The sequence below is a fragment of the Carassius carassius genome, chromosome 21 (assembly GCF_963082965.1).
Source record: "Carassius carassius chromosome 21, fCarCar2.1, whole genome shotgun sequence".
Taxonomy (NCBI): Eukaryota; Metazoa; Chordata; class Actinopteri; order Cypriniformes; family Cyprinidae; genus Carassius; species Carassius carassius.
In genome coordinates, this window is record NC_081775.1 from 32,642,134 (window position 1) to 32,669,395 (window position 27,262).

General features: G+C 42.6%; 1 protein-coding gene across 6 annotated transcripts; it reads right to left on the reverse strand.

Annotated features, from left to right (window-relative positions):
- Nucleotides 1–78: 78 nt before the first annotated feature.
- On the reverse strand, nucleotides 79–25,249 carry LOC132098178 (msx2-interacting protein-like). Of its 6 annotated transcripts, none has more exons than XM_059504356.1 (15): nucleotides 25,022–25,249; nucleotides 22,534–22,854; nucleotides 20,512–20,997; nucleotides 16,103–16,260; nucleotides 12,387–12,587; nucleotides 12,161–12,312; nucleotides 11,082–11,207; nucleotides 10,862–10,975; nucleotides 10,678–10,791; nucleotides 10,248–10,348; nucleotides 3,154–10,117; nucleotides 2,975–3,067; nucleotides 1,540–1,734; nucleotides 907–1,065; nucleotides 79–824 (listed from the first exon to the last, which is right to left on the reverse strand). In XM_059504356.1, exons 1-15 carry the CDS (start codon nucleotides 25,102–25,104, stop codon nucleotides 693–695), a joined length of 9,399 nt encoding a protein of 3,132 aa, XP_059360339.1. In that variant the 5' UTR covers nucleotides 25,105–25,249; the 3' UTR covers nucleotides 79–692. The 6 variants fall into 6 exon arrangements, with proteins under 6 accessions (XP_059360339.1, XP_059360337.1, XP_059360338.1 ...); XM_059504354.1 differs by having other exon boundaries at nucleotides 16,103–16,263; nucleotides 25,022–25,248; XM_059504355.1 differs by having other exon boundaries at nucleotides 20,512–21,000; nucleotides 25,022–25,248.
- Nucleotides 25,250–27,262: the final 2,013 nt, after the last annotated feature.

Below are 27,262 nucleotides of genomic sequence, written 5' to 3' on the forward strand. Positions count from 1 at the left end.
GTGGTTAATCGTTTGACAGCACTAGTATTTACATGTATATATTTATATTCATATATTTTATAATATAAACATAGCATATTTCTCTGAAATCATACAAGTGTATTTATATATACATCCATCATGTAAACAAACTTATTTTGGATGCGATTCATGTTTTGCACAGCACTACTCTTCTTAATGCATCTTAATTGCAGAATTAGCAGACATTTATACTAGAAAACAGGACAAAGATCCTAAGAAAATCATTTTCTTGAACTGTAATCCACCTGCTGGTAATAAATGATTGAATGAAAGACAGTGACACACTTAATATGGACTTTTTTTTTTATTTGAGTAAGAAAATCTTTAGTGCCCACATCAAACCCAGCACAGAGCCGCTGCAGTATTTACATCACAAACACATCTGAGTTCTGACCGGAGTCGGTGCAGCTCGTCCGCTCTGGGTCGTCTGGACAAGGGTTAAATATTTAAAATATTTACAGTCCAGCAGCGCAGGACCTCCATGATCCTGTCCGTCTGCTGCCGGTCCCGGCGTCCAGTCACGCAGTAAAAACAGAGCATTTCTCTTACAATAACTTCTGATTCCTTCTTCAAAAAATAGATTTAAACATCAGCAAATGAGGAGAGAAGGTGTCTTGTCCCTGGTTTCCAGGAAGAAGAATGAAAAGACTCAATAAACGGAGAGACTGCAGTCAGACGGAGGTGATGACGATCATCAGGTGTGGAGAGATGCTGGAGATCTGGCTCAGGAGATCTGGAGCGAGACGAGACAGGTGACTCTCACTGAACTCACACGGAGGGAAGATCTGCAGCACGTACGCAGGCTACACACAGAGAAACAAGGGTCAGAGACGACCTGTGTGTGTGTGTGTGTGTGTGTGTGTGTGTGTGTGTGACGAGGCTCACCTGGTTGGAGCCGGGGTTGGGCACGTTGATGATGCCGGCCGCTAGCTTGGCCTGCAGGTAATGGATGAAGGCAGATTTGAGCGCCTGCGTCTGGTTCAACACGTCCTCCTGGTCCAGACCACACGGCATGGCCAGCAGCAGACAGAAATCACTTTCTCCCTGAAAACACAGCAGTTTCAGTCCTACAGGGTGAACACATCTTCACTGCGAACGGAGATGCCAGTAAAAATGGTTTACAATACTCAAAACAAGTTTACATCAAAAGGTAGAACACATATTTGATGCAATATTTTTAAAAGAATGAAAATGTGCTCATTAGCAAGCCATCTGAGATCAGGATGTGTGTGTTTCTTCATCAAGTTTGTAGAAATGCAGCACTGCATCAGTGTCTCATCAATGGATGCTCTGCAGTGAATGGGTGCCGTCAGAATGAGAGTCCAAACAGCTGATAAAAACATCATGATGCTACATTTCTACAATCCTGATGAAGAAACACTCATCCTGATCTGGGATGGCCTGAGGGTGAATAAATGTTTTGGTGAGCGGTCCCTTTAAACTCATTAATGTGTTGCACAGATCTGTCAGTGCTCTTGGCCACTGCAGCAGAATGTAAAGTCTCTTGATGTGACGTACGGTCATCCTGCGAGCGACTCCCTCCAGCTGCTGTGCCTCCAGCCTCATCCTCTGAACGATGCGCAGGATTCCTCCAGTCTCCGGCAGAGGAAGAGAGCGCAGGCCCAGAGCCTTGTTTCCACACAAGAAGTGCAGCTGAACCGCAGCCGTGTCGTTCTTCAGCGCCAGCAGGCCTTGCCACACAATGGGATATTTCTGTATGAACAGAGTTTATCCAACACAAAGTCTTTAGGTTCAGGTCTACTCTTGCGTTCCCAATGCACACAGACGGTTGGAAATTAAGTGTTGTGTGGCTACATGTCTGTTTGTGGAACATGGTTGTGTGTTGTATGAAATGAAATGCATTCAATTTTACAAAACAAAATAGTACTACACAATTCTGGCCTCTTGTCAGTTCTGACAGCAAACACCACAAGTGTTACTCCCAAATGAACAATACTTGAGGATTAAACCATAACCTATTTATGTTTTGCTTTTCATGACTAACCTGTTTAATCCCAAATTTTTCCCAGACATGAAAATATCCAAATGATGTGTCATTAGTAACCCTTTGAAACAATCAATGATTGTTCTTTAAATAGTTTTGGAAGTGTGTGAAAAATAGTTTTAAGGTCAGTCACAATTGTGACCAGTGGGATAATGTGTGTACTGAATTAACATTTCTACAGTCATCAAAAATGTTCTCTCTCTTAACCCATCTATTTTAAACCATTTAATCACATTCTAGGGCCATTGTGCATAAAAAACCCTTACACAACACTGATAGGAATACTATATTAACATATTTCAAAATTGTTACTTTTTTGTAACATTGAATTTTTACATTAGTGCTACAAGTATTACAACATCAGTATTGTAACTTGTAACATCTAAACTTTTAATTTAGTGCAGTATTTAGCGATTGCAACATTTAAGTGCAGTTTTCACTAACAATTAAAATTGGATTTATATTGTAAACCCAAGTTCACTGTAATCCCAGCGGTCACTGTTGTGACCATCCAGATGTTTGCTCATGCTATGACCACACTCAACAAAACTGAATGTCTGTGTATTCATATACTAATACTGCACACTACACACATCTTTGTCATAGCGTTATGTTGACACTTTACTAGGCTTTTGTTTTGAAGCTTTGATGCAGCCATCATCTTCTTAAGGTGCAAACAGGATGTAAACTGCTCTGGTCATGTGACCACTTGCACTAACCATGTGACACTGCGCATATTTAATTGAGACCCTTTATTTTTTCCATATTTGCAGGAAGTGCACTAAAACACCAGTCCGTAAGGTTTTTAGAGCTTTATAAATGAAAACCTGTTTTGGGATTAATTGAGTTGTAGGGCCAGTGAAAATATCGGCAGGACAAGTAAAAACCAGTAGCAGTGGGTCGACAAACACAAATCTCTTCAGTGTGTTGTTGACGACAGATACTCACCGTCAGCAGCTGCACCATGTTCACCGGCTGGTGTCCAACCAGCTCCACCTTAGACTCGGCTTGTGTCTGACTTGACTCCGGCTCTTGAACACCCTTCGTTTGAAATGGAAGGCATACGCTTTATTAGCAGAGCTCTTAAAGTTAATAAATATTTAAAAACAACGCATACTCAAACTTACCTGTGATGGTGGGATGCTGTGGGCAGACTGGTTAATCCCAATTGGAGAATTCTCAGCAAACTGTGTATGAGCAGGCCGAAGGTTGGTATACATGGTTGAATATTCAGGGAAGGAAGCCCCAGTTCCTGCTGTCATCAGCTGAACTCTTTGAGGAGAAGCCATGGGAGGCATTGCACTACGGATCGCCATCATTCCCTCCTTACTGGAAGGTGACTGTGCCCTCTTTAGTTCAGATGCTTTCGAGGAGTCCTTCTCAGATACTCCCTTTGCTAACAAGTGTGGCCGAGGAGAAAGAGACGCTGCCATGCTAGTAGCAGTCGAGGAGGGTGGTATGTTTTCGGGGACGTGCCCCTGGTGTAACTCTGCAGTGGGTCGATCGCTCTGCTGGTGGTGCATGAGCACTCGCATGTCTCTGTTGAATCGATCAAGAGGTAAACCACTGTGGAGAGCTCCACGATATTCTACTGGTATGGAGTCTTGTTTGAGTTGAGCAGCCGGTGATCTTGCATTGGCTGGGTTCACCTTGAGGACCATCTCCCTGTTCCCCATGGCCTGAGGAGACGTGGGTCGCTGCTGGCCAGGGGCCCAAGAGGAAGTGAGGCTCTCAGAGTGAATCCCATAGTTCATCATAGAGAGAGGAGGAGTGTTCACTCGTACCTCCCCCTGGGTGAGGTGTCCTATTGCACCGACGCGGTGCGGTGACATCCTTCCAATGCTACCGTGAGGGTTGTGTGGAGGCATGATCACAGACTGCTCCGAGTGGTGGACGGTGGAAACATACTGGGACAGAGGGTTTAATCCAGGGGGAAGGACCACAGACACACCTTTCGGAGACGAAGAGCCCATAGGAGATGACACTTTGGGAAAAGGAGAATGAGGGTGTCCAGATTTCCGTGGAGATCGCGGCTCCTGCTTAGGTTGAATGAGTGATGGAGTTCGGTCTGTCGGTGTGCCAGCTATGAAGCCAACATGATTGCCTGATGCTGAAGGAAGGTGTGGACTTCTAGCAGGACTAATAGTTGGGACCCAAGCAGGTTTCTCCACGTCGAGAGACTCTGGTGCATCTCCCTTCTTAGGGTGCTTCATCACCATTGAGTATTCTGAATGGTAACTCATGACCTGTGATGGGCCAGGAGTTTGTTGCAATAGTTTAACAACTCCACTTTGAACTGGAGCATATGCGGATTCTAACTTGTCCAGTGCTGATTCTTGCTTAATCATGGAGACGTTTGATTGTGATTTCATTGAATGTCCATGATCTGAAGGAAGTGGGCATTTTGAAGATGGTGGCTGGGAGGCACTGTAAAGTTCCTGCTTGATCTGTGGCACTGACACCAGCTGCTGTGACTCTATGTCCACAGCACTGGCAGGTGGGATCTGGCTGATTTTGGCACTTATACGCAGTGGTCCCTCCATTTTCTGGCCAGAATGACTCAGCACCACAACACCTTCTGACGTCTGAACTCTAAGTCCTGTGCTAGAACCTGTACTCAAAGATGTGCTCTCCACTATATAGCGACCAGCATTTCCTCCTTCCTCACCAACTGCTGGACCATGGTACGTACTGCTTTCCTCCAAGCTTGGCTGGTAAATCTGTTTTGGAGGTTGTTTGTCAAGGAAGGGATTTCCAATCTGAGCATTTGACTTCTCCTCGGCCTCAGGAGGATTGCAAACGCGACTGATAACGGAGGTAGGAGTGGAAGCAATAACAGAAATCACTGACTTCTCACTGAAGATCTGTTTTGTTTCTGTGGATGGTATAGAAGCAGGCTGTCGAACTACAGGTTGGGCTGAAACAGGGAGTGGTCTCTTATCTTGAGGAGCACTCTTGCTAGTTATCACATCTGTTGTAATGTCACTTTCCCTCAAAGGATGAGTGTGCATATTCCCGGATGTAGCACCGATTTCCAAGACTGGGACAGTTTTAGGCTTTGTAAGGATTTTGCGCAAATCATCAGAGTTGGCGTTATTGGCAGGGGTGTCTGAGAGTAATGTAGGGGTCTCCATCGGGGCTACAGAGGTCAGCGGAGGAGAGTGGAGCCCAGCTTCTTTCGGCTGATTGAAACACTCCGTTGGGGAAACAGAAAGCATGCTTGGGTTTGAGGACAAGTTCTTGAGACAAGTTCTCGTTGGAGATAGTGAAGGAGATGTGTTCTTGTATGAATAAGACTGGTATTTGGATGACGTTGGGCTTCTGCTAATAGCTTGAGAGGATTTTGGGATATCCATCTCAGTTTTAAGAGGCGACTCAGGTTCGTTTGGAATGTCTGCATTAGGAGCCGTTAAACTTAGACGCTGCTTGGAAGAGGAAGTAATGACAACAGCTGTACTTGCTGGTGATCTTTCTGTGGCTGCAGGAAGTTCTGCAGATGACGACTCTAATGACTTCACAGGAATATTTTCAGCCTCCAAAACTACATCTTTGACGAGTTCCTTTTTGCTTCCAGCACCCTTTTGGCCTTTGCCCTTCTTTGAAGTTTTTGCTCTGCCTTTACACCCTTTTCTAGGAGTGGTTACAGTCTCCTCCTGAACAACCGCTGTGCTAAGACAGGTTTCGGATTCTTTTGAACTGGGACCAAGAGTCTGTATATCAGGACCGGACTCTACAACAGAGTTCATGATTTGATCCATGTCCTCTGATTTAATGGAATCTATTGCAGCAGCAAGCTCTGTTTCACTAGATGGATTTGCAGGCTTTTCTTCTTCCGAGACATGCTCTGGCTCTGGCTCTTGAGCTACCAAACGTTGCGCCTTTGGCAGGTTACTTTTAAACTGAAGAGGAGGAGCATCTTCTGTGAGCTTGGCAATATTCTCAACAGCTTGTTCAAGCTCCAACTCTTGAGCCAGCGAAGCTACATGAGGCTCAATGGCTTTTATTACAGCAGACAAAGTCTCCCTTTCACAATTAACATCATCCATGGCATCATTTTCAAATTTAGCTTCTAATACCTCATCCTTTGAGGACACACCAGTTGAGCTATTCTTGGGAGATCCATCAATTCCAGGTTCTTCTTCACTAGTCTGAAGCATTGCCTTTACTTCGGTCACATCGAGACGGATTCTAAGGTCTTTAAGAACAGGAGTATTTTCTTCAGTAATGAGTTTGGGACTTTCCTGTATTTTCTCCATTTTGTCTCCTTTCTTTCCGATTCCAGATGTTGATGCATTTCCTGGACTGACTCCTTTTAGTGTAGGGGGTGAGAATTTGCCTTTACTCACTTTGGGAACCCCCTCACTGCTTGTTTCACTGCCATCCTTAGACTCAGTTGATTTTGACCGTTCAACTTTGCCCGCTGGTACATCCTCTGCTTGGCGTCGATTCTTAGGGGGGCGTCCCCGTTTCGAAGTTGATGGTGCAGCAACAGCCTCTAGTTCAGAACCTACATCTCTATCTAAACCACGCTTCCGTCCACCACGTGGTGATTCAGCATCTTTTCCGGGCTGCAGACCAGTTTCATCTTCTATTGGTGTAGCATAGACCGAACGCACATTTCTACGTCTTGCCCTACCAGAGTGTGTATTTTGCTCTGTACCTTGTTCCATTTCTATGCTGTGCACAGGTGACTTACTTAATGACTTTGAATCAGGTGTTGTCTTGAACGCCTCTCCTCTTGGAGAAGATGAACGTTTGAGCTTCTCTTTGTCAATGCGCTCACTTTTGCGGGTGCTTTGCTTGTCTGGGGTAGCAGGCAGAGCTGTAGTTACTGGTGTGGTAGGCGAGGATTTAGCCCTTTTATTTCTTGACTTTGGAGGGGGTGACACAGCTTCTCCAACTGGATAATTATCAGCACATTTCTGATCATCTGCATTATCGAATTCAGACTCTGGTGCCTCATGTGGCTCAGGTTCTTTTTCATGTTGCTCTGCAGAAATATGTGAGAAGGGACTTGGTGATTCGGGAAACATCACTGGAGGCTCAGCCATTGGTTGTACATTATTGGATGGTGTTTTGTTGCTTGGGAGCTGTTCTGCAACTACTTTAGAGGTGTCATGAGCACTTTCAGAGTCATCAGCCTTCAATAGCATCTCCTCTGCTGGGATCTTCGACTCTAGGCATTCTGAAGAATTGGCTTCTGAGAGTTGATCGGTCAAAGGCTGCAATAGCTGGTCAGTGGGCCGTTCAGGCTCTTTTTCTTCATCCTTCACAGAAGAATCAGGCAAATGACAAATTGGAGTAAAAACACCTTCAGCTTCCACTGTTGGCAAGGATTCTTCGACTGTTAAAACAGGGGGTGATATTTGAGGAGCTTGAATAGGACTGGTCTGAAGAACCTGAACAGGACTAACTGATTTAATCTCAGCTTGTTGGATACTAGGTTCAGTAGCATTTTGCTGCTGTGGTACTTGTTCTTCTTCTGCTGTTTTACTTACTTTGGTTGCATCTATGCTTTCATCTTGCTTGGAATCTTGATGGCTTTGTTCTTTATTCTTCTGTTGCTGCAACCTTGTTAGTTCTAAAAAGCGGCTATGGAAAAGCACAACTGGTTCTGGGTCAGGCTGCCCTTCTCCTGGGCCTTGCTGAGAGTACAGATATCCAACACCATGTTCAGGGTCCTCATGCTTTCGTTCTAGATGCTGAAGACGCCTTGAATCCTGCTCAAAAATAGAACTGTGCAAAAAACGTGACGCAAACAACTCTCGTCTCTCCTGTCCTTCTGGCTTTGGATCTTCTTTCCTGTCTTCAATTTTGTCGTCAGACTCACTTCTAATTTTTTTCTTCTTCATGTACCATGAGGGAGTTGGTCGTGGAGTGGACTCCACCTTCTCCGTGTCCTTTCTACTTCTGAAACTGGGGAACTGCGAATCATAATCGAGGAAAGACCAGTTGTCTTCCCTTGTCGAGGACAAAGACTTTGCACGCTCTAACAAAGCTTTAGTATCTGGAGTGATCATCTGATCATCTGCAAAAGAACAGAATTTGTTTCTCTCTAGAGAGGCCATCAGCTTGGACTCTGATAATCTGTCTGGACGATGTCTTTCAGAAAAGGATACTGACGTTGATGGAGCAGGAGAGTTAGACTTATTTTCACGATCTTCTTCAGAGTCAGAGCGCACTTCACCAGGTTCCAAATCCGGCCAAAGTCCGTAATCCAAGTACTTCCGATGGAGCCGCCTTTTCTCTGCGCTCTTTGAAAAGTCTGGTAACAAGTCTTGCTTTAGTCGACTCTCCCAGCATCTTTGCTGGTCGTCTTGTAAAGATGTACTAACCTTTGACATCTGTGAGGTGTGCATCCTTTTACCCCCAAGCTCCTGATCTGACGGAACATTATCCTCAGGCTTCAATGGTTCTTTTACTACTCTCATAGTCATTTGATCATGAGGGTCTGCATATTCTTCCTCTCTTTGTTGGGGAGCATGCTGAAACCTTGGAGAGTTTGTGTTATTCCACTCAAGGTCTTCAGCCTTTTGTCGGACTGTTCTGTAAATCCTTTCTCTCTTAGCATTCATATCCATCTCAAAGGACTCTTGTTTCTTGGTCTTACTTGGAGGTGAATTATCAGTGACGTCCTGTGGAGGCTTGCCAACCTCATGCACCAGGCTTCGATGCTCAAGATCTTCTGCATCTACACCTTGAGGAGGTTCTGTTTTTTCCGGTTTATCCAGCGGCTGCAGTTGCTGTCGTAGCCTTCGTTTCTGCTCCATCTGTTTGCGGTAACTCTGAGAAAGGTCAATATTTTCTAGATGTTCATCCCTTACTTTATTATCCTTATCCAAGGTTCCATCAATTGAAAGTCGTCTAGACATGCTTGGCCCAGGGTGAGATTTTGAGTCCAAAACATCCACCTCAGGCAGTTCACCTGACCTTACCGATGAGCCCTGAGATGTCCCTCTCATAGCATCATCCACCTCTTCCCTTTGACTATAATGAGAACCAATCCTGGATTTGGAGTGTTCTCTTTTTTTAGCCTCTTTCTCTGCCTTTACATCAATATCAGTCTCTTTTGCAAATCCTGAACTTTGAGCAAATTCAACGGGTTGGCTAATCCCAAAACCTGGATCCTCCTCCAGACGCCCCCGTTTCTGTCGTATTGTTTTCCCCCCAGGATCACCGAACCGCCTCTTTCTCGCTTCAAGTTTGACAGAATCTACAATGGAGTCTTTGCCATCACTACCAGAGTCAGATTTTAAATGTTTCGATGCCTTTCCTTTGCCGTCCTTGTCTAGTGACTCACTTTTACACTGATCGAGCCGCTCTCCCTTTTGAGACTCAAGGCGAGCTACGTGGTCAGTAGGGGAAGGCTCTTTGTCCCCTTTATGCTTCTGTCGTTCTTGACTCTCCACATCTGAAACCTTAACCTTGCCAGATCCCAAATCGAGAATCGCCTCTCTATCTATTTCAGAAAGAGGCACACCAGGAGACTGCACTTTGCCTCTCCTTTGCTTTGCCTTCTCTCTGTCGGCCTTCTCCTTGCGTCTGCTGCGTTTCTTGTTCTCTGCCCCACTAACGCGCTCTGCCTCGGTCTGCTCTATTTCTCTCTCCAGTCCTTCCGTTTTGTAATCTACTGGTGATTTCTCAGACTTCTCAAACTGAGCCGGGGTTGGAGACAGAGAGCTGCAGCTTCCTGATCTTTCTGAGGAGTGCCTGTACACACGCCGTTCAGCGTCTCGTGACACGCGATCTGACGGTGAGGGTGAAGCAGAGGGAGTCAGGGGACGCCGCTGATGAGACGGGCTCCATCGGCCTCGCTCCGCCTCAAAGCGCTCGCGCTCCCGTTCCCGCTGGATATAGCTGTATTTCCTGATGTCCTCAAAAGGGTCTCGATAGTCTCTGTATTCCCGTGGGTCCTCATGATAACGGGGATCGTAGTGTTCTCCTTGATAATGATCTAACTCTGCATAGCGTTCACGACTTCGACCGGGGTAATCTCGACGGGGGTCTTCAGCGTAAATGCCAGGAGTCCTTACGTTCTCATAATATGCACGCTCCGTGGAAAAGTCATGATAAGGAGTTCTCCGTTCATCCCTGACAAGAGGAAACCAGATTTGGTCAAGATTTAACATACAATATAATCAACTGCTTAAAGATAAGCAAACCATAGGCAAAAATATTCTTAATAAATCTGTTTGTTTTCCCACTAAAGGCCAGTGCTCACCTCCGATCTGAAGGAATATCATAAAAATCACGGATGTCCTGTCCTGATGCCTGCATAGATCGATAGAAAGCCATCTGACTCTCCTGACTGGCAAAATCAACCTGGACAGAGGAAACAAACACGTCATATGACAATTAACACACAAATGGCTATATACACACACACATTTAGCGATGGTAAGCTATTAAAACTTGTAATCTTATTGTAATCTTAAATGATGTAATCGCACATCAAATTTGGCTGAGAAATTACTCCCAAAAGAGAGATAGAAGTCATTGTTGTGTAAAGCAATAACAGACATCAGAAAAAATAGCTTCAGCAAGAAATATCAATAAAACTATGAGTGTGTGTAATATATATATATATATATATATATATATATATATATATATATATAAAAAAGAACAAACATTGGTCAGTCCACACATACCTTAATTTTGTTCCCTCCTATCTTCCATCCTTTGGTTTCTCTAACAGCTGCTTGGGCAAAATCAGTGTTGTTGTACAGAATAAGAGCCATTCCTTTTAACCTATCAAACACAACCTGTAAAAGTGGCCAGAAGTTAGTATAATAATGCAACAGCAGTTAAATCTATGATTTCCCAGATCTCTACCTTGACCACCGGCCCGTATCGACAGAAGTGTCGAGTGAGGTACTGTTCTGTGATGTTCGAGGTCAGGCCGTCTAACCACACACACGCTGTTGGCATACTCTTCCCAAAGCCAAGCTGGAACACACATCACACACACCATCCAGTCTGATTTCACTAACATACAATACTGCGGTCGTGTGCACATTATATAAACATGTTTTATGAGAAACGCAATAAATACCTTCAGTCTGTTGGCGCCGAGATACTCTCCGTCCATTTTCTTAATGGCTTTACAAACACTCGCAATATCAGAGTACTGAACAAATGCATACTGAGGAACACCATTCACCCTCTTGATATCGATATCCTGAAATCCATCAATACAAACACTTGCTTTAGAAGATACAGAAACAATTCTGTATTCAATAATCAATGAGGGAATTCCCTCGTACACAGAATTGTTTGTACTGGTTTATGGCTTTTTTTGTGCTTTTTTTTGGAGTTAAAATGTTCAAGAAACTACAACAGATGAGAAATATTTACATTGAGAAAAAAAAACTTGTTAAATTAGGGTTGCAACAACAAATCAATCATTAAGCCATGGACTTCAGGGGAAACTTAAAATCGCATATGATGACCCCTTTACCTGCAAATTTACATTTTTGGATGAATTATCCCTTAAAAGCTCCAGTTGACAAACATTGCATATGTAATACAACTACAAAATTCAGTTTAAACTAACTAACTAAAAAGACTAAATCTAAAAAAAAATATGCGTAGCCCGGTGTATAAATAATGGATTAATTAATGCCCATAATACATTGGCGTGGTTTAGAAATAGTGTTTTCATTTCATTTTTCACATCATTTGACTTTATAATTCAAGATAGCTCATAAACATACCAAATTTATAAAAACCTACAGTCATCTCTAACATAACATCAAGATAACAAAAATACCTTTAAAAAAATAAATAATTTCTTAAATAAACTAAGTTTCAGATGAAAAAACATTGATTTTTTTTATGCTGCAATGGTTCATCAACAGAATTTAGTCCCATAAGTGTGTGAGATACGGGGAAAAGGATAACCATTTTACAAAAATAGTTTTAGACTAATATAACATCAGAAATTACTCTTACAAAGATTAATCTCTTGCTCTCTCTTTAAATAAAATAGAAAAAGTAAAAAATCTTTACTAAATTACTGAAAGCTATGCATTTTACAAATGTTTAAATTGCTGTTAAAGGTTAAAACTGAGATGTTCAGTCCAGAAATGTCTCCTCCGAGACACATATCAGGGCAAACACACGCTAACTCACCACTATCTCCCCGAAGCGCTGGAAGACGTCGAGCAGCTGCTGGTAGTTGGCGGTCTTCTCCAGGTTTCCGATGAACAGCGTACGAGTGGCCTTCGGGTGAAACTCATCGATGCGTCCGTCCAGGGGACGAAACTCGTTCTCGCTCTCCGTCTCTGTTGGAGGCAAACACATCAGGATTTAGCATCGACACACAGCTAGCGCTAGAGAGGCACACACGGAGACCCACCGGGGCCGTTCCAGGCCGTGACCTCGATCAGCATCCCGAAGAACAGCTTCCCCTTGGACACGCCGAGGGCCTTCTCCTGGTCCTCCTGCTGTCTGAAGAACACCAGGCCGTAGCGCTCCTCCAGCTCGCCGTGGATCTGCACCGACGTCACTTTACCGTACTTCTTAAACTCGTGAAAGAGCCCGTCTTTCAAACTGGTATCTGAGGAGAGTAAAGCAATAATAAATTTAAGTCTCCATTCAGCCCCAACAGGTGGTGGTGATCTAAATCTAAGTTCTTGGGAAGCAGGTTCACAGTTTGATATCTGAAGAATTATAATAGCCAGCCTCATAGAAATTGGTGGAAACTAGGGGTCGGCCGATATATCGGGCCGATATTTGTCATTTTTTTATATATCGGCATCGGCCGATATCCGTGTTTAGTAGCGCCGATTTAAAGTCAGGCACGTCGGCGGGCAGACCGCTGTCCTGGAGCTGCCCAGAACCGTGAATCACATTTGTTCGGAAGCATGGTTTGATGCAGACAATAACCAGGTTTCCATCCAACTCATTTGTATTTAGGGATGTCAATATTCGATAATTTCCATGATCGATCGTCGTTTAAATTAATGATCAATTAATTACCTTAATGCTGCAAAATGCGTCTGCAGCGGTATTATTATTATTATGTGCAAAAGCCACTTGGAAAAAAGCTTTCTCACCCGAATTAATATTATAATTTATGTGCACTTTAAGTTGATTTCATATATTTTAATTTAATAATTTAATGTTAATAAAAAAAAAGAAAACGTATGTTTATTTGTCTTGACCCTTTTTTTTTTTTTGCTGATCCGAAAAATGATGCGATCCATACGAGGACGAGCGAGCGCGGGTTTGACGAGATGTATTTGGAGGTTATTGCTCACGTCTCGTTCTGCACATATCCAGATGTTTCCATATTCGCAATGTATCTGAATGTTAAACTATAATATTTTTTATTTAATGTAAACTAGACGATAAAAGATCCTCTTCACATGAGCAAAAACGTCCTTGGCATAACAGCAGAGTGGAGCGGTATACTACGGTCTGTTTAAACTGACCAGTGTAACCTTTTATATGTTTGGTTGACTGTACTTTATTTTAATAATGAACAGACTTCGATGTAAGTTTGAAATTAGAATGCACTTTAGATGTTCTGCAAATGATTGACATATATATATATATATATATATATTACCTGTTTTATATATTTAAGACTTGGTCAGTTTATTGATTTGGTTTGGTTAACTTTGGATACATTTTTTATTTTAATACCGTGCAGTGCACAAAATTAAGATTCAAGAGATGGTTCAAGTCAGTGCTCAATAAATGATGATAAGTTAAGAAATGTTGTGCATCCACTTATTATTAGTGTGACATTTTAGCATGCAAATGAAGGGGAAAACTTCAAGATATCGGCCCTAAAAATCGGCAGCACATATCGGCCATCGGCTGACCCTGACCTCTAACCCAACATGCAGCGTGTTTGGTGGCCTTAAAGGGTGAGATCAGCCCCAAAAGGAAAATTCTGTCAATTTTTTAAAGTTTCAATCCTAGGTTATGAATTAAACTTGTGAGTACTTGGAACAAAGTATTAAACATTTGCAAATAAAGCACTGTTTCCATTCAGTGAGTTGAAAAGATCAAAAGAGTCACTTCCTGATTAACTTGCGCTAAATATCACAGAGAAAAATTACATTTCCTGCAGTAGGAGAAGATACTGTATAGAACAACTTTGTAATAAGTTACACACACATACATTTGACCAAATGTGTGCAAATGACTAGTGCTTTTTAGTTTTTGTTTTAAGAGATGAAGTCGGCAACACGGATGCGCCTGTATGCATGTTTCATACGGATTATGTAATCTGAACACATTTGTTTCGCATTTGACTTGGTTCTTTTGAAATAGACATTTTGCTCTCTATAGATGAGATTTTTCCCTATCTGTAAGGCAAATATAATTAAGAATATTTTGCACTCAAGTTCACGGAGACCGAGACGGCAGAAAGTGCATCCTGATTGTTTTCATTATTTTGCAAAAGCACCATTTTCTTCATGCTTTTATTGTGAGTGCACACAAATAAGCGTAGAGTTTTTACAGATTTGAAAGATATATTACTCTTATCTGTATGACCAACAATGACTAGTATTTTAAGAGCAAGCAAGTGTACCAGCACCTAATAAAAATCATTAGATAATAAAGATCATGTTCCATGAAGATATTTTGTAAATTTCCTACTGTAAATATATTAACACTTAATCTTTATTAGTAATATGAAAATTCACAATATGACAAATATTGTCCTCCTAACAAAACACACATCAATGGAGAGATGATTTATTCAGCTTCAGATGAGGCATACATCTCAGTTTAGAATAATTGACCCTTAAGACTGGTTTTGTGCTCCAGGATCACACACGCACAAATACATACATTTATGCACGTATCTTCTGAAGAAATTCAATCTCTCTATAGGATGAACAGATTTATTTTAGGCTTTTCTTCACATATAAACCTTAATCAGCGATCATAAAAAGAAGCTTGTCTGTTCTTGCTTGATGCACAAGAACCTCCATAACCAGGTGTTAGGTGATCAATGTTTGCGTGTGAATAAAGGACTAAATTAAATCTGTATATACAATATTACGGTGTATCTTCAAAAGACCCCTCTATTCACATGGATTGTTATTTTATTTAATAGCTTTATAAAATGCTGAAACATTAGTTATAGTCAACTTTCAATGGAAGGGCAGAAATCTCTCAGATTGTCTCTTTTAGACAGAGATCTCTCTTACTTTGTGTTCTGAAAATGAAAAAACATTATTAGGGGTTTGGAACAACATAAGAATAACAATTTTCATTTTGGGCTGAACTAACCCTTTAAAAAAAATCCAACAACCTACATGTTTAAATTTTAACATTTTTCCAAAGATCTGTACATGAAGAGACTCTCAATCATTGGGCCTTTTTTTGCACAGACCTATCTAAAGGGTTAATGGTCCCACCTAGTGATCAACTGTAAAAATAACAAATTTTACCTCTTCCCAACAGGGAAAACCACCAACAATCAAGAATGCATGATTATATGGTGTCATGGCTTTGCAATCAAAAAATGTGGTTATAATGGAAGTCAATGGGGCAAAAACAGCCACCAGCAATACATGAGGGAGAAAAAATGTAAATCTAATGCTGCACAAAAACTAACAATACATCAAAGCCAATCTTGTTACTAATCTTTGACATGCCCAAGACTGTTATAGAAGGTTTAAAAAAAATCCAGTCCACAATCACTTTTTATATTGAAAACGTCATTTATGAACTTGGTAATTAAAGAGTTAAAATCTTGGATTTCTTTTAAACATTTGGTAGTTTTGATCAGGACTGAGGCTGATTAATAGATTTATGCAAAAAAAAAATAGAAAAAAATATTTATCTGACATTTTCACAGCAGTTTAATTTAGTGGATGTTTTGATCCACGAACATTACGAAAGGGTAGTGAATTTGCCCACAGTGTACCGTTAAGTTTTTGAAATTTTTCAAAGCATTTTCCCAAAATATGTGTCAAAATAAGATGTCACCAAAAATCATTCCATTAGCTCAAACACAGAGAAAATAAGAGTCAACATTACCCTCCCAACACTGCACAAGGGTTAAAGGAGACTGAAACACGGCGGATGCGAGCAGTAAGCGGTCACCTGTGGATCGTGCCGGGAGGTTCTGGACTCTGATGCCGAAGCTCCTCCGTGGTTCGTCTGAGTCCAGCGTGAGCACAGGAGGAGCCGGAGGAGCGTGTGTGGCTGTGGACTGCACTGAGCGCGCTCGCGATCCCTCACTGGAGCTGCTGTTCGAATCACTGCTGCAGCAAAACAAGACAAGAACCTGCTTCAGACAGACCCTCTGCAGCAATCCCTGACCCTACTAACAGTGGACAGCACAGCCTGGCATAAACAAACCCAACGCCTTTTAGAACAAATGTGTGCTTTTCATTGAGAGTTACACTTACTGAAGTGTTGACTATTCATCAAGCTCAACACCACATATATTAAATTAGAAAATACTACAAATGATATAAGAAAATCTTGTTTTGTCATGTACGGGATTTAGGTGTTTGATTACAAGCTGACATTATAACAGAGTGCGACCAATCCTGGTTTATTCTCACCGCGTCAGCAGGGGCGCAAAGCACAAATGACAAATACTGAGGAAAACGATGGATGGTTCAAGCTAAAGTAAAGTAAAAGATCAAGTCTTAAACCAGAGAAGGTGAACATGTTGGTATTGTTGTGGGGGTAAAATACATGTTGAATGCTTGAATCTGATTGGATGGTGAATGTTCTGAGGTGTGCAATTATTTTCTGGGAAACGCATGGCAAACGTAGTTCCTTCTGACCGCATTACAGTTCCAGATCACTTCACACAGTTAACTGTAATAACAGACACACAGTTTGCACAGAAGGGTGTTGTCTGATGATTTATCAGTAAGCCCAGTGGTTCTCAACCGGTTTTACAATCATTACACAGGCTACTAATGAAATATAAGCTATATCCTAATGTTTTTGTGTGAAATTATTTTGTTTTTCATATATTATTTTCAGATGTGAGCAGACTTAGTCACACATCACAACAAATGTTTTAAAGGGAGAAAAAAATGAATGTGGAAAATGGCAGCGAATGAACACGTACAAACAAGAATAGTCGCAGTATCAGTAGTGAAGGAGAAGGGCTGGATTTTGGGTTTTCCCCACAACTCACTTGAAACACCATATGCTACGTAGCAATCATCCTTAATTGAAGAAATGTGGCAAAACTTCAAAAGCACAAGGCAGTGTGAAGAAGCTCATTGCTACTCAAACCTGTGCAATCCGTCAGTAAGGAATATAAAAACAGTCAGATGTGCAGTAATTCTGGGCAATGGTTTGTTGCAGAGCGGATCATTAGCGAATGAGTGTAATAATTGACTGTGGGCGGCTGAATTATTAGAAACACGAGCTGTACGAGGTGTAATGGCCACTCCGCATCACTTTGTGTTCACGTCAATGACGCGTGGTGCCCCGATGCTGTTGTGGTCTGCAAACACCGCTCAGCCCTGGTGGAGTTTATGATTATTAACTCCAGCTGTTCAATCCGAGAGGGAATATTCAGCCGTACTGCTCGTTGCGGTTTACATTCCTCCCAGCTTCAACAACAGGAACGATGCACGAATGCCACGTTTCCACTCAAATTACCCTGGAACGATTTTACAAGTATCTTTTTCCCCAGGAACTATTCCCCCCCCAGACCTGTTGCTTTCTGTGTTTCCACCGCGGTCTAAAGTAACGGGGAGATTAGGCAAATAGTCTGGTGACGTAGGTCTGCGCGCGTTTCTCAGTACAAAGTACGCTGATTTTGGACGTGCATCCTCGGTGGTTCAGACGTCGTGCATTCGACTCGGGAGTGTGATGTCTGCGACGACGCCAATCCGGTAAATCTGCAGCGTACTTGATAACTTCAGTCAGCTGACCTGGCTACTGCAATCTCCCTCTCTGTATATTTACAATAAAACGAAATAGGATATCAAATACCACTGCCTCCTTTCGTTTTCATTTGAACATAAGAACAGCAGCAGAAATGTACTTCGTTCAGGGATATGTGTATATACAGCCATTACAGTGACACAAAATATTATTTCAAATTGACTTTTTAATATTCATTTTAGACATATAGATAAATTGAATATAGACCAAAGATTACCTGTTAAGATTTACCCAAAACGAATTATATTTTATGTTTAACCACTAAAGAGTCAGTGGCACTCCAGAGCCCCTGCAGACCTGTGACGGCACATTGTCCCTGCTGACTGAGCTAATCACCTTCTTCGCTCGCTTTGAGCAACAAATCAGCACCACTGCACCCCTCCACCTCCTCCCGGCGACCAGGTGATGATGCTGACCCCAGACAGTGTGAGGAGATCCTTCAGCAGGATCAAGGCACGCAAAGCTCCGGGTCCTGACAACATCCGTGACGCTAGTTTTACTCAAATCAAACGGTCAAATGTTCATGAAGTGACTGTCAGAGCAGTTCTGGAGATGTTGTTCATGTGTTCACGTCTTATTGAGTGAGACAGCAGACGCTGAAATCACCGGAGCGTCACGCGCGCTTCAGTGTGTGTTAATAAAGGAAGATGCGCTTTTGCTCCATTCATTAACAGAGACACGCAGAACATGCAGGATTCATATTTAAATGGTCTGTTCCAGCTTAATATTTACAGATATTAGTCCATATCGTGATTTGATGTAAGTGCAATGACCTATTTTTGACTAATTCATTAAACATTTGGCAAATTCCGTGCCATTCCTCGTTAAACTGTAAAATTCCGTTTTTATGACTGGATTCGGCGATTCCCTCCGTGTTCTCTGCATCACGGAAATCATAGAGCCCTAGTTGTGGTATGCCAGCTCTATCTTGCACTGGACACATGCCACGACGTTCTCTTTACGTTTGTGTTCCTCAAATCAAAACACTGCTGACTCCTTGCAGTATGCAATTTCAGACTCAGCGCTTGTGTCTACTTCCGCTTTGTGGGTGACGTAAACGCGTTGTGTCACATTGAAAAAATCATTGCGAAAGATCCTGACGTGAGATTTAAAATAAATTAAAAGAGGCTTCGAGGCAGAGGAATTTGCCTCGATCATTTTTTGTAATCGAGTTACTCGAGGAATCGTTTCAGCCCTATTTGTAATTATTACAATTTTAACACAATCCAAAAATATTCAAATTATCATCCTGGGTTTAAAAAAAGAAAAAAAAAGTACACTTCCATAATGTACTTAAATTGCTCTTTTTTAGCATACTAATTTTGTCCTTAACATTCCAAATAAGATTCTTAAGTACTTTTTAAGAAAAACATTAGATCAAAAAATGCTATTTGGGGCACACCATGAATATAAACAAAAGTGTGCTTGTAACAATATCTCTGGATTTAAAAATACTCTTATGCCCCGTTTCCACCGCAGGAACTTTACCCAGGAACTAGGGACTTTGGGCTGGTACTCGGTGTGTTTCCACCGCAGGAACCAGGAACTAAATAAAGTTCCGGGTAAAAAATGCCCCTCAGAAAGTCCCTGCTGGTGAGGTGGTACTTTTTCAAAGTTCCGGAACTTTTGGGCATGGGATTTGGGCGCTAAACATCCTGATTGGTTGAGTTCACGCAGCATTGTGATCTCAACCACCCTTCATTCGGATCATTTTCTAAATATTAGTTATTGTGTCATGAAATGTATTTTTAAAGTATTTCAGGCCATTTCAGTATTTTCAGCGCCTATTTAAAAATGTGTTTTTCCTCGATCTCGGAGACCGTGAGCTCCACGCGATCAGCAGGAGATCAGTGATCATCTATCATGTCTCTTTAGTGGTTAAATATAAAATATCAGTCGATTTGGGTAAATCTAACAGGTTATCTTTGGTCCATATTCTATTTATCTTTGTTAAATTGAAAAATTTTAATTTATATAATATTGTTTCACTGTAATGGCTGTACACATTTCCCTGAACTAAGTACATTTCTGCAGCTATTATGTTTAAATGAAAACGAAAGGAGGCAGTGGTATTTGATAACCTATTTTGTTTTATTGTAAATATACAGAGTGTAAAATTGCAGTAGCCAAGGCGAGCTGAATGAAGTTATCAAGTACGCTGCAGATTTACCGGATTCGCGTCGTCGCGGACATCACACTCCCGAGTCAAATCCACAAAGTCTGAACTACAGAGGATGCACGTCCAAAATCAGCATACTCTGTATTGAGAAACGCGCGCAGACCTACATCACGAGATATTTGCCTAATCTTATCGGTACTTTAGACCATGGTGGAAGCACAGAAAGAAACAGGTCTGGGGGAAAAAAAGTTCCTGATACAAATGTTCCGGGTAATTTCGGTGGAAACGCGGCATTAGTCACCACTTGTAATACACTTGAGTGTACTAGTGTGTGAAAGATGTAGTGTACTACAAGTGATAGCTTTATTATTTTTAAATAATACAAAGAACGCAAAAATACAGCACTTTTAGTACATAATTGAAATGTAGGCTACTTCTTTAACAAAATTTGTTTAGACATGACTGTAGTTACCTGCCGCTGCCGGTGCTGCTGGTGCTGCTGACCGAGTCAGAGCTGGAAGACGGACTGCGGGAGTGTGACCGCGGGCCCCGCCCAGGGGACACAGGCACTCTTTTGGGCGAGTGGGCAGCTTTAGGGGTCTGTCCCGCACTCCTCTGGGGCGACGGGTGCCGTGACTGTGAAGAGTGTGAGGACCGGCTCCGCCGATGGTGGTACGTCCGGTCTGTGCGGCGGCCCCGGTCATCACGGTACGGGTCACGCCGAGTCGAGCTGGAGATGGTGAAAGAGTCACGAATCCGAGACTCAAAGTGTGACTCCGGTGCGTCGAAGCCACTGCTGATGGTGCTGGCGGCTGGGCTGGAGCTCACCCCGGAGGGGAACATCGTACGGTCCCGGTAATACTCCGTGTTGTAGTGCCGCGGCCGCTCGAAAGAGCCGCTGCGCTCGTGGTGTCCGTACGGACTGTGATCATACGCTCGCTCCCGACTGTCCGAGCCGCTGCTGTGAGAGAGACAGAAAGAAACACAACAGAAAAGGGAACACACACACACACACTTAGAATCGGAACGGATCCATAGCAAACAGCTATCACAGGAACTCAAGTACGCCTCGTCATCCAAAATCTAGTGGGCCGGGTTGCGGAGCCACAATTTAACGAGCGAAATCACAAGCACACGTCTGGTAGACTGAACTATGCTGAGGCTCTAACACGCTTCTAAACGAATCATGCAGTGATTCGCTGAACATTTAACTCCGGTCAAATGAACCATGCTGCTATCTGGCTCTGAACACTGGAGGGGAAATCAGACAGAAGAGTGGAAACACTCGGACGAGGAACAGAGGGGTTAATAGAAGCACAAGGCTCTAGGGTTAGTAAAGAGCTGGGGTTAAGACACAGGGTGCATGTCTAGGTTAGAGAGAGAAAGCACAGAGAGGCATAAGGCAGGGCAATACCAACCTTTTCAGAGCAGTAACCGACACTACATATTCCCAATACAATATAGGAGGAATTTTGTGTGAGCCAAAAACAGCGATGGCGTAAGGAAAAATTAAAAAACGACGATACGGTCCCACTAAGCAAAATGGTTCTTCGTCCAAAGAGGGTCGCGTCAGCGTCTGGCCATCCATCTCAAGGTACTACAGGAAAAGTCTAGAAAAAGGATGTTCCAAAATGAATAAAACAAATCTATCCTCTCGTGGAATAATCCGAAGGACAAAAACACAGCTCTGTGGGACAAAAAAACGTAACTCCAGCACATTATGCTTCCCAGAAGGACTTCTACCGTACATCCACTGGAGATCAGGTAATCCAGAAAAAGCCTTGATCTACACCTATACATCCAACATGAGGTTAGATCCGTGGGAATCTTTCCATGATGAAGTCTTCTGGTCTTCGGGTCTTCGTAAAGGTATCCAAGCGCAGGTGACATGCGTTCTCTAAGAATGATGTGCGGTGACAAGGATGGAGATGATGAGCCCTGACACACTTACTCCAGCGGAGAGCGACTTCACTCCTGAATCCACGGCAGTGATACACATCCACGGCATGACACACAGTTAGCACAATGACCAAATGGGAGATGGGATAGTCGTGCAAGGCAAATGAGAAGGGACAAAAAGCTTCACGACAACTCCTAACTATGTTCCGGTTATGAACCTTGCGTTTAATCCATCAATCAGCACGTACTTCCAAAGAGCACTGTTCCAAGGCGGCGGGTAATATCCGAGATTCTGCGAACGCCTAATATCCAAACTCACCCGTTACGTCTCGGCCAGCCATCGTAATATCCAAACCGACCGGGATATTCTCCATGTGGGTAATATCCAACTATGGCTCACACAGTAATCCCACACCAAACTAATCCACTCATTCATACATGATAGACAAGGATTAATAATTCCGTGTGCAGGAAGTCAGGCCTCAGAACGGAGAGGGATCCCTAGAATCTGGTCTATTGTGTTTAACCCAACCTCAACCCCTGTATCTGACACCACAGAGCCCCTGTAGTGCAGAGGGAGCCCGTGTCCACTTACCCGTCTAGTCTGCGTTCATAGCGCCCCTCTCTGGTGTGGAGAGACACCGGGGGCACGTACACCGGCCCCACGGCGCTCCTCGAGAACCCCGCAACCTCCCTTCCGTGACTGCTGGAGGGCGTGGGGTCCTCCAGGCCCCGCACCGCGCTGGGCACTGAACCCGGCTCATTGTAATCTGTGCGGAGGTCCCTGTCCCCCATTTTGTTGACTGCATTGTGCGCTTTCTGGGCGCTTTTGATGTCAACGAAATCCACAAAGGCTGCTACACCACCCTCAGAGCCCCGCTTGCGCAGGACCTTGACGCTCTCCACCCGGCCATACCTGCGAAGAAAAAGAAGAAACCAGGCTCTGTAAAGGTCATGTGATTTTCAGCCACATTACAGGTCACCATAGGGCTGCGCTATTAATCGAATGTGAATCCATGCGAATCTTGTCAAGGGCAGTTCTGTGATCAGTAGTAAATCTCCATCAAGTGCTTTGAGATGGAGGAGTGTTCACTACTCAAAGCCTTAGTTCACTGACAAGCTAAGCAAAATAATATATAAAATATCATATACTTTATTATAATGAAAACTATAACAAGAATTCAGATAAACCATATATTGTCGTAGTTGTGTGTTTATAAATCATGTTGAATCAATAAAACAGCAGTTATATTAGAGCTGTGCAAAAAATCGAATGCGATTTTCATGTGCATCTCGTCAGTAAAGTCGCTCCTGTGATTAGCTGTATATCTCCAGCACGTGTGTTCAGATCAGGATTGCCAGGTTTTCAAAACAAAACCTGCCCAATTACTTCTCAAAACTAGCCCAATCACTTTTCGTTCTGGGCGATAAAATACACATTTTTTGACAGGGTTCCCTCTGAAAAATTAGCATTTTATGGGCTATACATCACGTTATTTGTATTGGGGTCGCTTCGACCCGCGGACATGAAAAACAACTGCAGACTTTGCAACACTGGTTGGCCTTTACTACACAGAGCCGTAGTTCACAAAAAAATCCGTAGATCACTGACAAGCTACGCAATATCGCATTCATAATCGCATATATTATTATATATAATATTGCGTAGCTTGTCAGTGATCTACGGCTCTATCTATTAAATGCCACTCTATAAGAAAGCAGGTGATGGCGATTTACCGCTTATCAGGGAACCGGCTTTACTGACGAAACGCACGTGACAATCGCATGCGATATATCGCCCATCCCTAGTACTAAAGTACTGGGACGATTTTGCACAAACTGTTTCCCAGTACCATTTAAAGGGATTTGGTTCTCAAACAAGGCAGTCCAGTACTAAAGTCACACCCAGTTCCAGCGGTGTGAAAACACCAAAAAGTGGGTAGTTCCACAATTAGTTCAGCAACTATGAAAAGGTTCCCGCAGTGCCAAAAGCCCTAATATTATGATTAAGGCGTGGACACAAGTTGCTTTTAGAATCATTCTTTAATGTTTTCGTTGTTATAGTGCATAGATTTATTAACGGCACACATAATTACGTCCCCATCAACATATTGTTTGTATTCGTTATTGTGCCATGTACAGTTTTAGGTGTTTCATTTTTATTTTACGACAGCAAGTGCAGTTAACTATTTGTCATGCTATACGTGCAAAAAGAAAACAACATTGCTCGTTTGTTTGCTATTAAAGGTTGACCACTACCGTGTGTATCCTGTCGCAAAATGCGGCGAAATGTTCTACACAACTTTAATAATGTGATTAAGATGTGTACGTGTCTGTACTGCACTATGATAATGTGACTAAAATAGGAATACTCCACATCTTAATTCAATGGGTGTTAACTTAAAGTATGACTATAGTAATCCAAAGTATCGTTTTAATCGCGTTAACATCGGAATATTGCTGTACGTGTAAACATACCATCACTCAGATCTTTCAGCAACGCGATTCGACGCGCTCCGCAGCCCGTTCACACTACATTCTCAAAGCGATTTCACACCGGTTTAGCGGTTTCCCCACAGCACTCGAATTCAGTTCACTCAACTGAAATGGGAGCCCAGGACTGAGTTGTACTTCAGAGAAACAGCAGAACTGTGTCACACGCATGAGTTTGTTTCTTCGCAAGAAATCGGTTCCTGCTGCTGAACCGGCTCCGCGCTAGCAGCGAGCTAACCGCTAACACAAACACAAACACTCACTGTTCTCCGACTGAAAGCGCGATTTATGCGCCTTTTCCTGAGGCGTGAACCACACAGGGACACAGTTTTCTGTGAAGAGCAGCACACATTCCACACATTAACCTAGTCAGCAGTGAGGCAGCCAAGCTAACGCTAACAGCTAAACTCGATCGCGTTCTCGAGCTGATCGGAGACTGGTTCGCGTTGTTTTCGACTTCTAGATCGCGTCTGCGGCTCGTTCCGGTGTTTTAAACGGCTCTCGTCGGCGCTTCGTCGCTGTTTTTCCGCCATCGCGCGCTGAGGCGGTTTGCGTCCGCGCCAGGCCGCGTCGCTTCTTGTGTAACTCACCGTTTAAAATGCTCCACAATCTTCTCCTCACGAACATGTTCGGGTAAATTCCCCACCCAGAGGTGTCTGGTTTCCCGAACCATCCTGCGTCGTCCGCGTCCCGTTCATGCACATATATGCGCCTTCGCGTCGTTAAATCTCCGAGCGTCAGGTAAAATCCGCTGCTGCTAGCGCGTGACGTGAGGAAGAAGATCTCGAGGCCCTTGCGCGTGCATGAGTGGGAGCGCGCAGAGAGAGCAGCACTCGGCGGCGAGCACCGCAAACCTGCGCGCCACCGTCACTGTGACGTCAGAACACTACAGCTGCCAAGTAACTGGATTCCATGAGAGTAAAATATATTTTAACATCCTGAGACTCAGAAATAATACATTTTATTGGGAAAAAATATTTTATGTCATTACATTGTTTAGAGTAAGATTTTTTATTTTTTTTTATTGAAATGAATATTTTATTCATATGTTATGCAGTGTCCTTGGTAGAGGACACCGGGACTCAATAAAAAAAAAAAAAACATGAATGAACATGCATATGCAAAAATGATAATTATATATATATATATATATATAGATAGATAGATAGATAGATAGATAGATAGATAGATAGATAGATAGATATAGCAATGAGTGCTGCTCTCTCTGCGCGCTCCAAATAATGTGAATAATGTGAGTAATAATTGACAAGATTTTCATAATAATATCTAATATTTCATAGGAATATTGAAATAATTTTTATTTCCCTATAGATTTGTCAGTCCTGGAGTACTCTACTGAGGTCATGTATGAAATCATATTCTGATATGAAACCCCTTAACAATTTCCTGAGATATTGATTTAAGACACACAGTTTAAAAATTTGTCAGATTTAAATGATAATTACAAAATATTATCATAATTCCATAAGAGTCACTAAATTAATGTCATCCATTTCTGAAGACTAATTGAAGAGTCAAAACTTCCGATCACCATCTGTTTGTTCACGTCATTAACTGCCGCTGTCTCTCACGGTGTTCCTCAGGGTTCTGTTCTTGGGCCTTTACACTTCATCTGATTTGTATCATGAAAAGCGCTACACAAATAAAGCTGAATTGAACTGAATGTGAATGTAAATGTTCTCCCCAGCCAAGGGCTCGTTCACACTCCTCCAGCAGAGGGAGCCGACACACACACACACACGCGCGCACACACACTCACATTAAATCACATTTATCAATCGTAACACAACACTCTAAAAACATTATACAAAGCACTTTATGCCAAAGCAATGATAAATGATCCAAAGTTATGGTGTGCTGTTTTAGGAAATGTGATTGTAAAAAGAGATTGTAAAAAAACAAAACAACAATAAAAAAAAACCTTACAGAGGAACTAAATACTTTGGATTAAATGTGTTGAGCTGATCAAAACGTTTAGTATCTTGATTTACATTTACATTAGATTTGAGCATTCAGCAGACACTTTTCTCCAAAGAGCTCCCATGTAAATGAGCTGAAGTCTTCACTGGGTTATATCAGAGATAAGACTCCGGTGAGGTAAAACTGTTCTTCCCATGATCCTCTTCAGCTGCATTTGAAGAGTCAATTTAAGTGCAAGCGTCAGTGTGTGGTGAATCAGTGTAGATGTGTGTTCACTGTCTCAGGACGTCCCATCTGAACATACTGAGAACCGTATGAGGAGTCAGACACACAAACACTGGTGTCATTCCTTCATACAAACCCTTGACCCCCACAGTAGCACAAACATTCATCAGACAGTCCCCAAACCCGCAGTACAGACGCCCCTGAGAGAGGTTACTCTAAACTGTTAATGCTGTTGTATATAGTGTGTGTTTTACCCTTTTGAACTCGTCCACAGACCCTCTGATCATGGCATCCTCATCTCTTCCTGGATTACACCTCACACACGTCAGTCTGTGCTCATTTACATGTGCAGATGTGTGACCCAGTGTTTAGCAGAGCTGAATGTGTCCAGTTGACCCCACCATGACCCCAGGGACATCCCTGTTAATGACCTGTTAACCCCTCAGGCCGATACACTCAACACGCCCTGAACAACACAAACACTCGCTCAATAAAACAGCAGAAAAAACACACCAACCCGCTCGCACATACTCAAACTCAAAGATACTCAGATTTACACACACAACACACTCAAACTCTGATATACACAAATATACTTAAACTCAGATATACTCAAGTATACTCAGACTCGGATATACTCAGGTATTCTCACACAATACATTCAA

What these genes read in the sequence shown, in the direction of transcription:
- LOC132098178 (XM_059504353.1), bottom strand. Translation starts at nt 25,104, where the DNA reads ATGGTTCGGGAAACCAGACACCTCTGGGTGGGGAATTTACCCGAACAT. An exon ending in CCTCCCGGCACGATCCACAG is followed by an intron (nt 12,588 to 16,102) that starts GTGACCGCTTAC and finishes TACTCTCCTCAG; the next exon opens with ATACCAGTTTGAAAGACGGG. An exon ending in TCGGCGCCAACAGACTGAAG is followed by an intron (nt 10,976 to 11,081) that starts GTATTTATTGCG and finishes TGTGTGTTCCAG; the next exon opens with CTTGGCTTTGGGAAGAGTAT.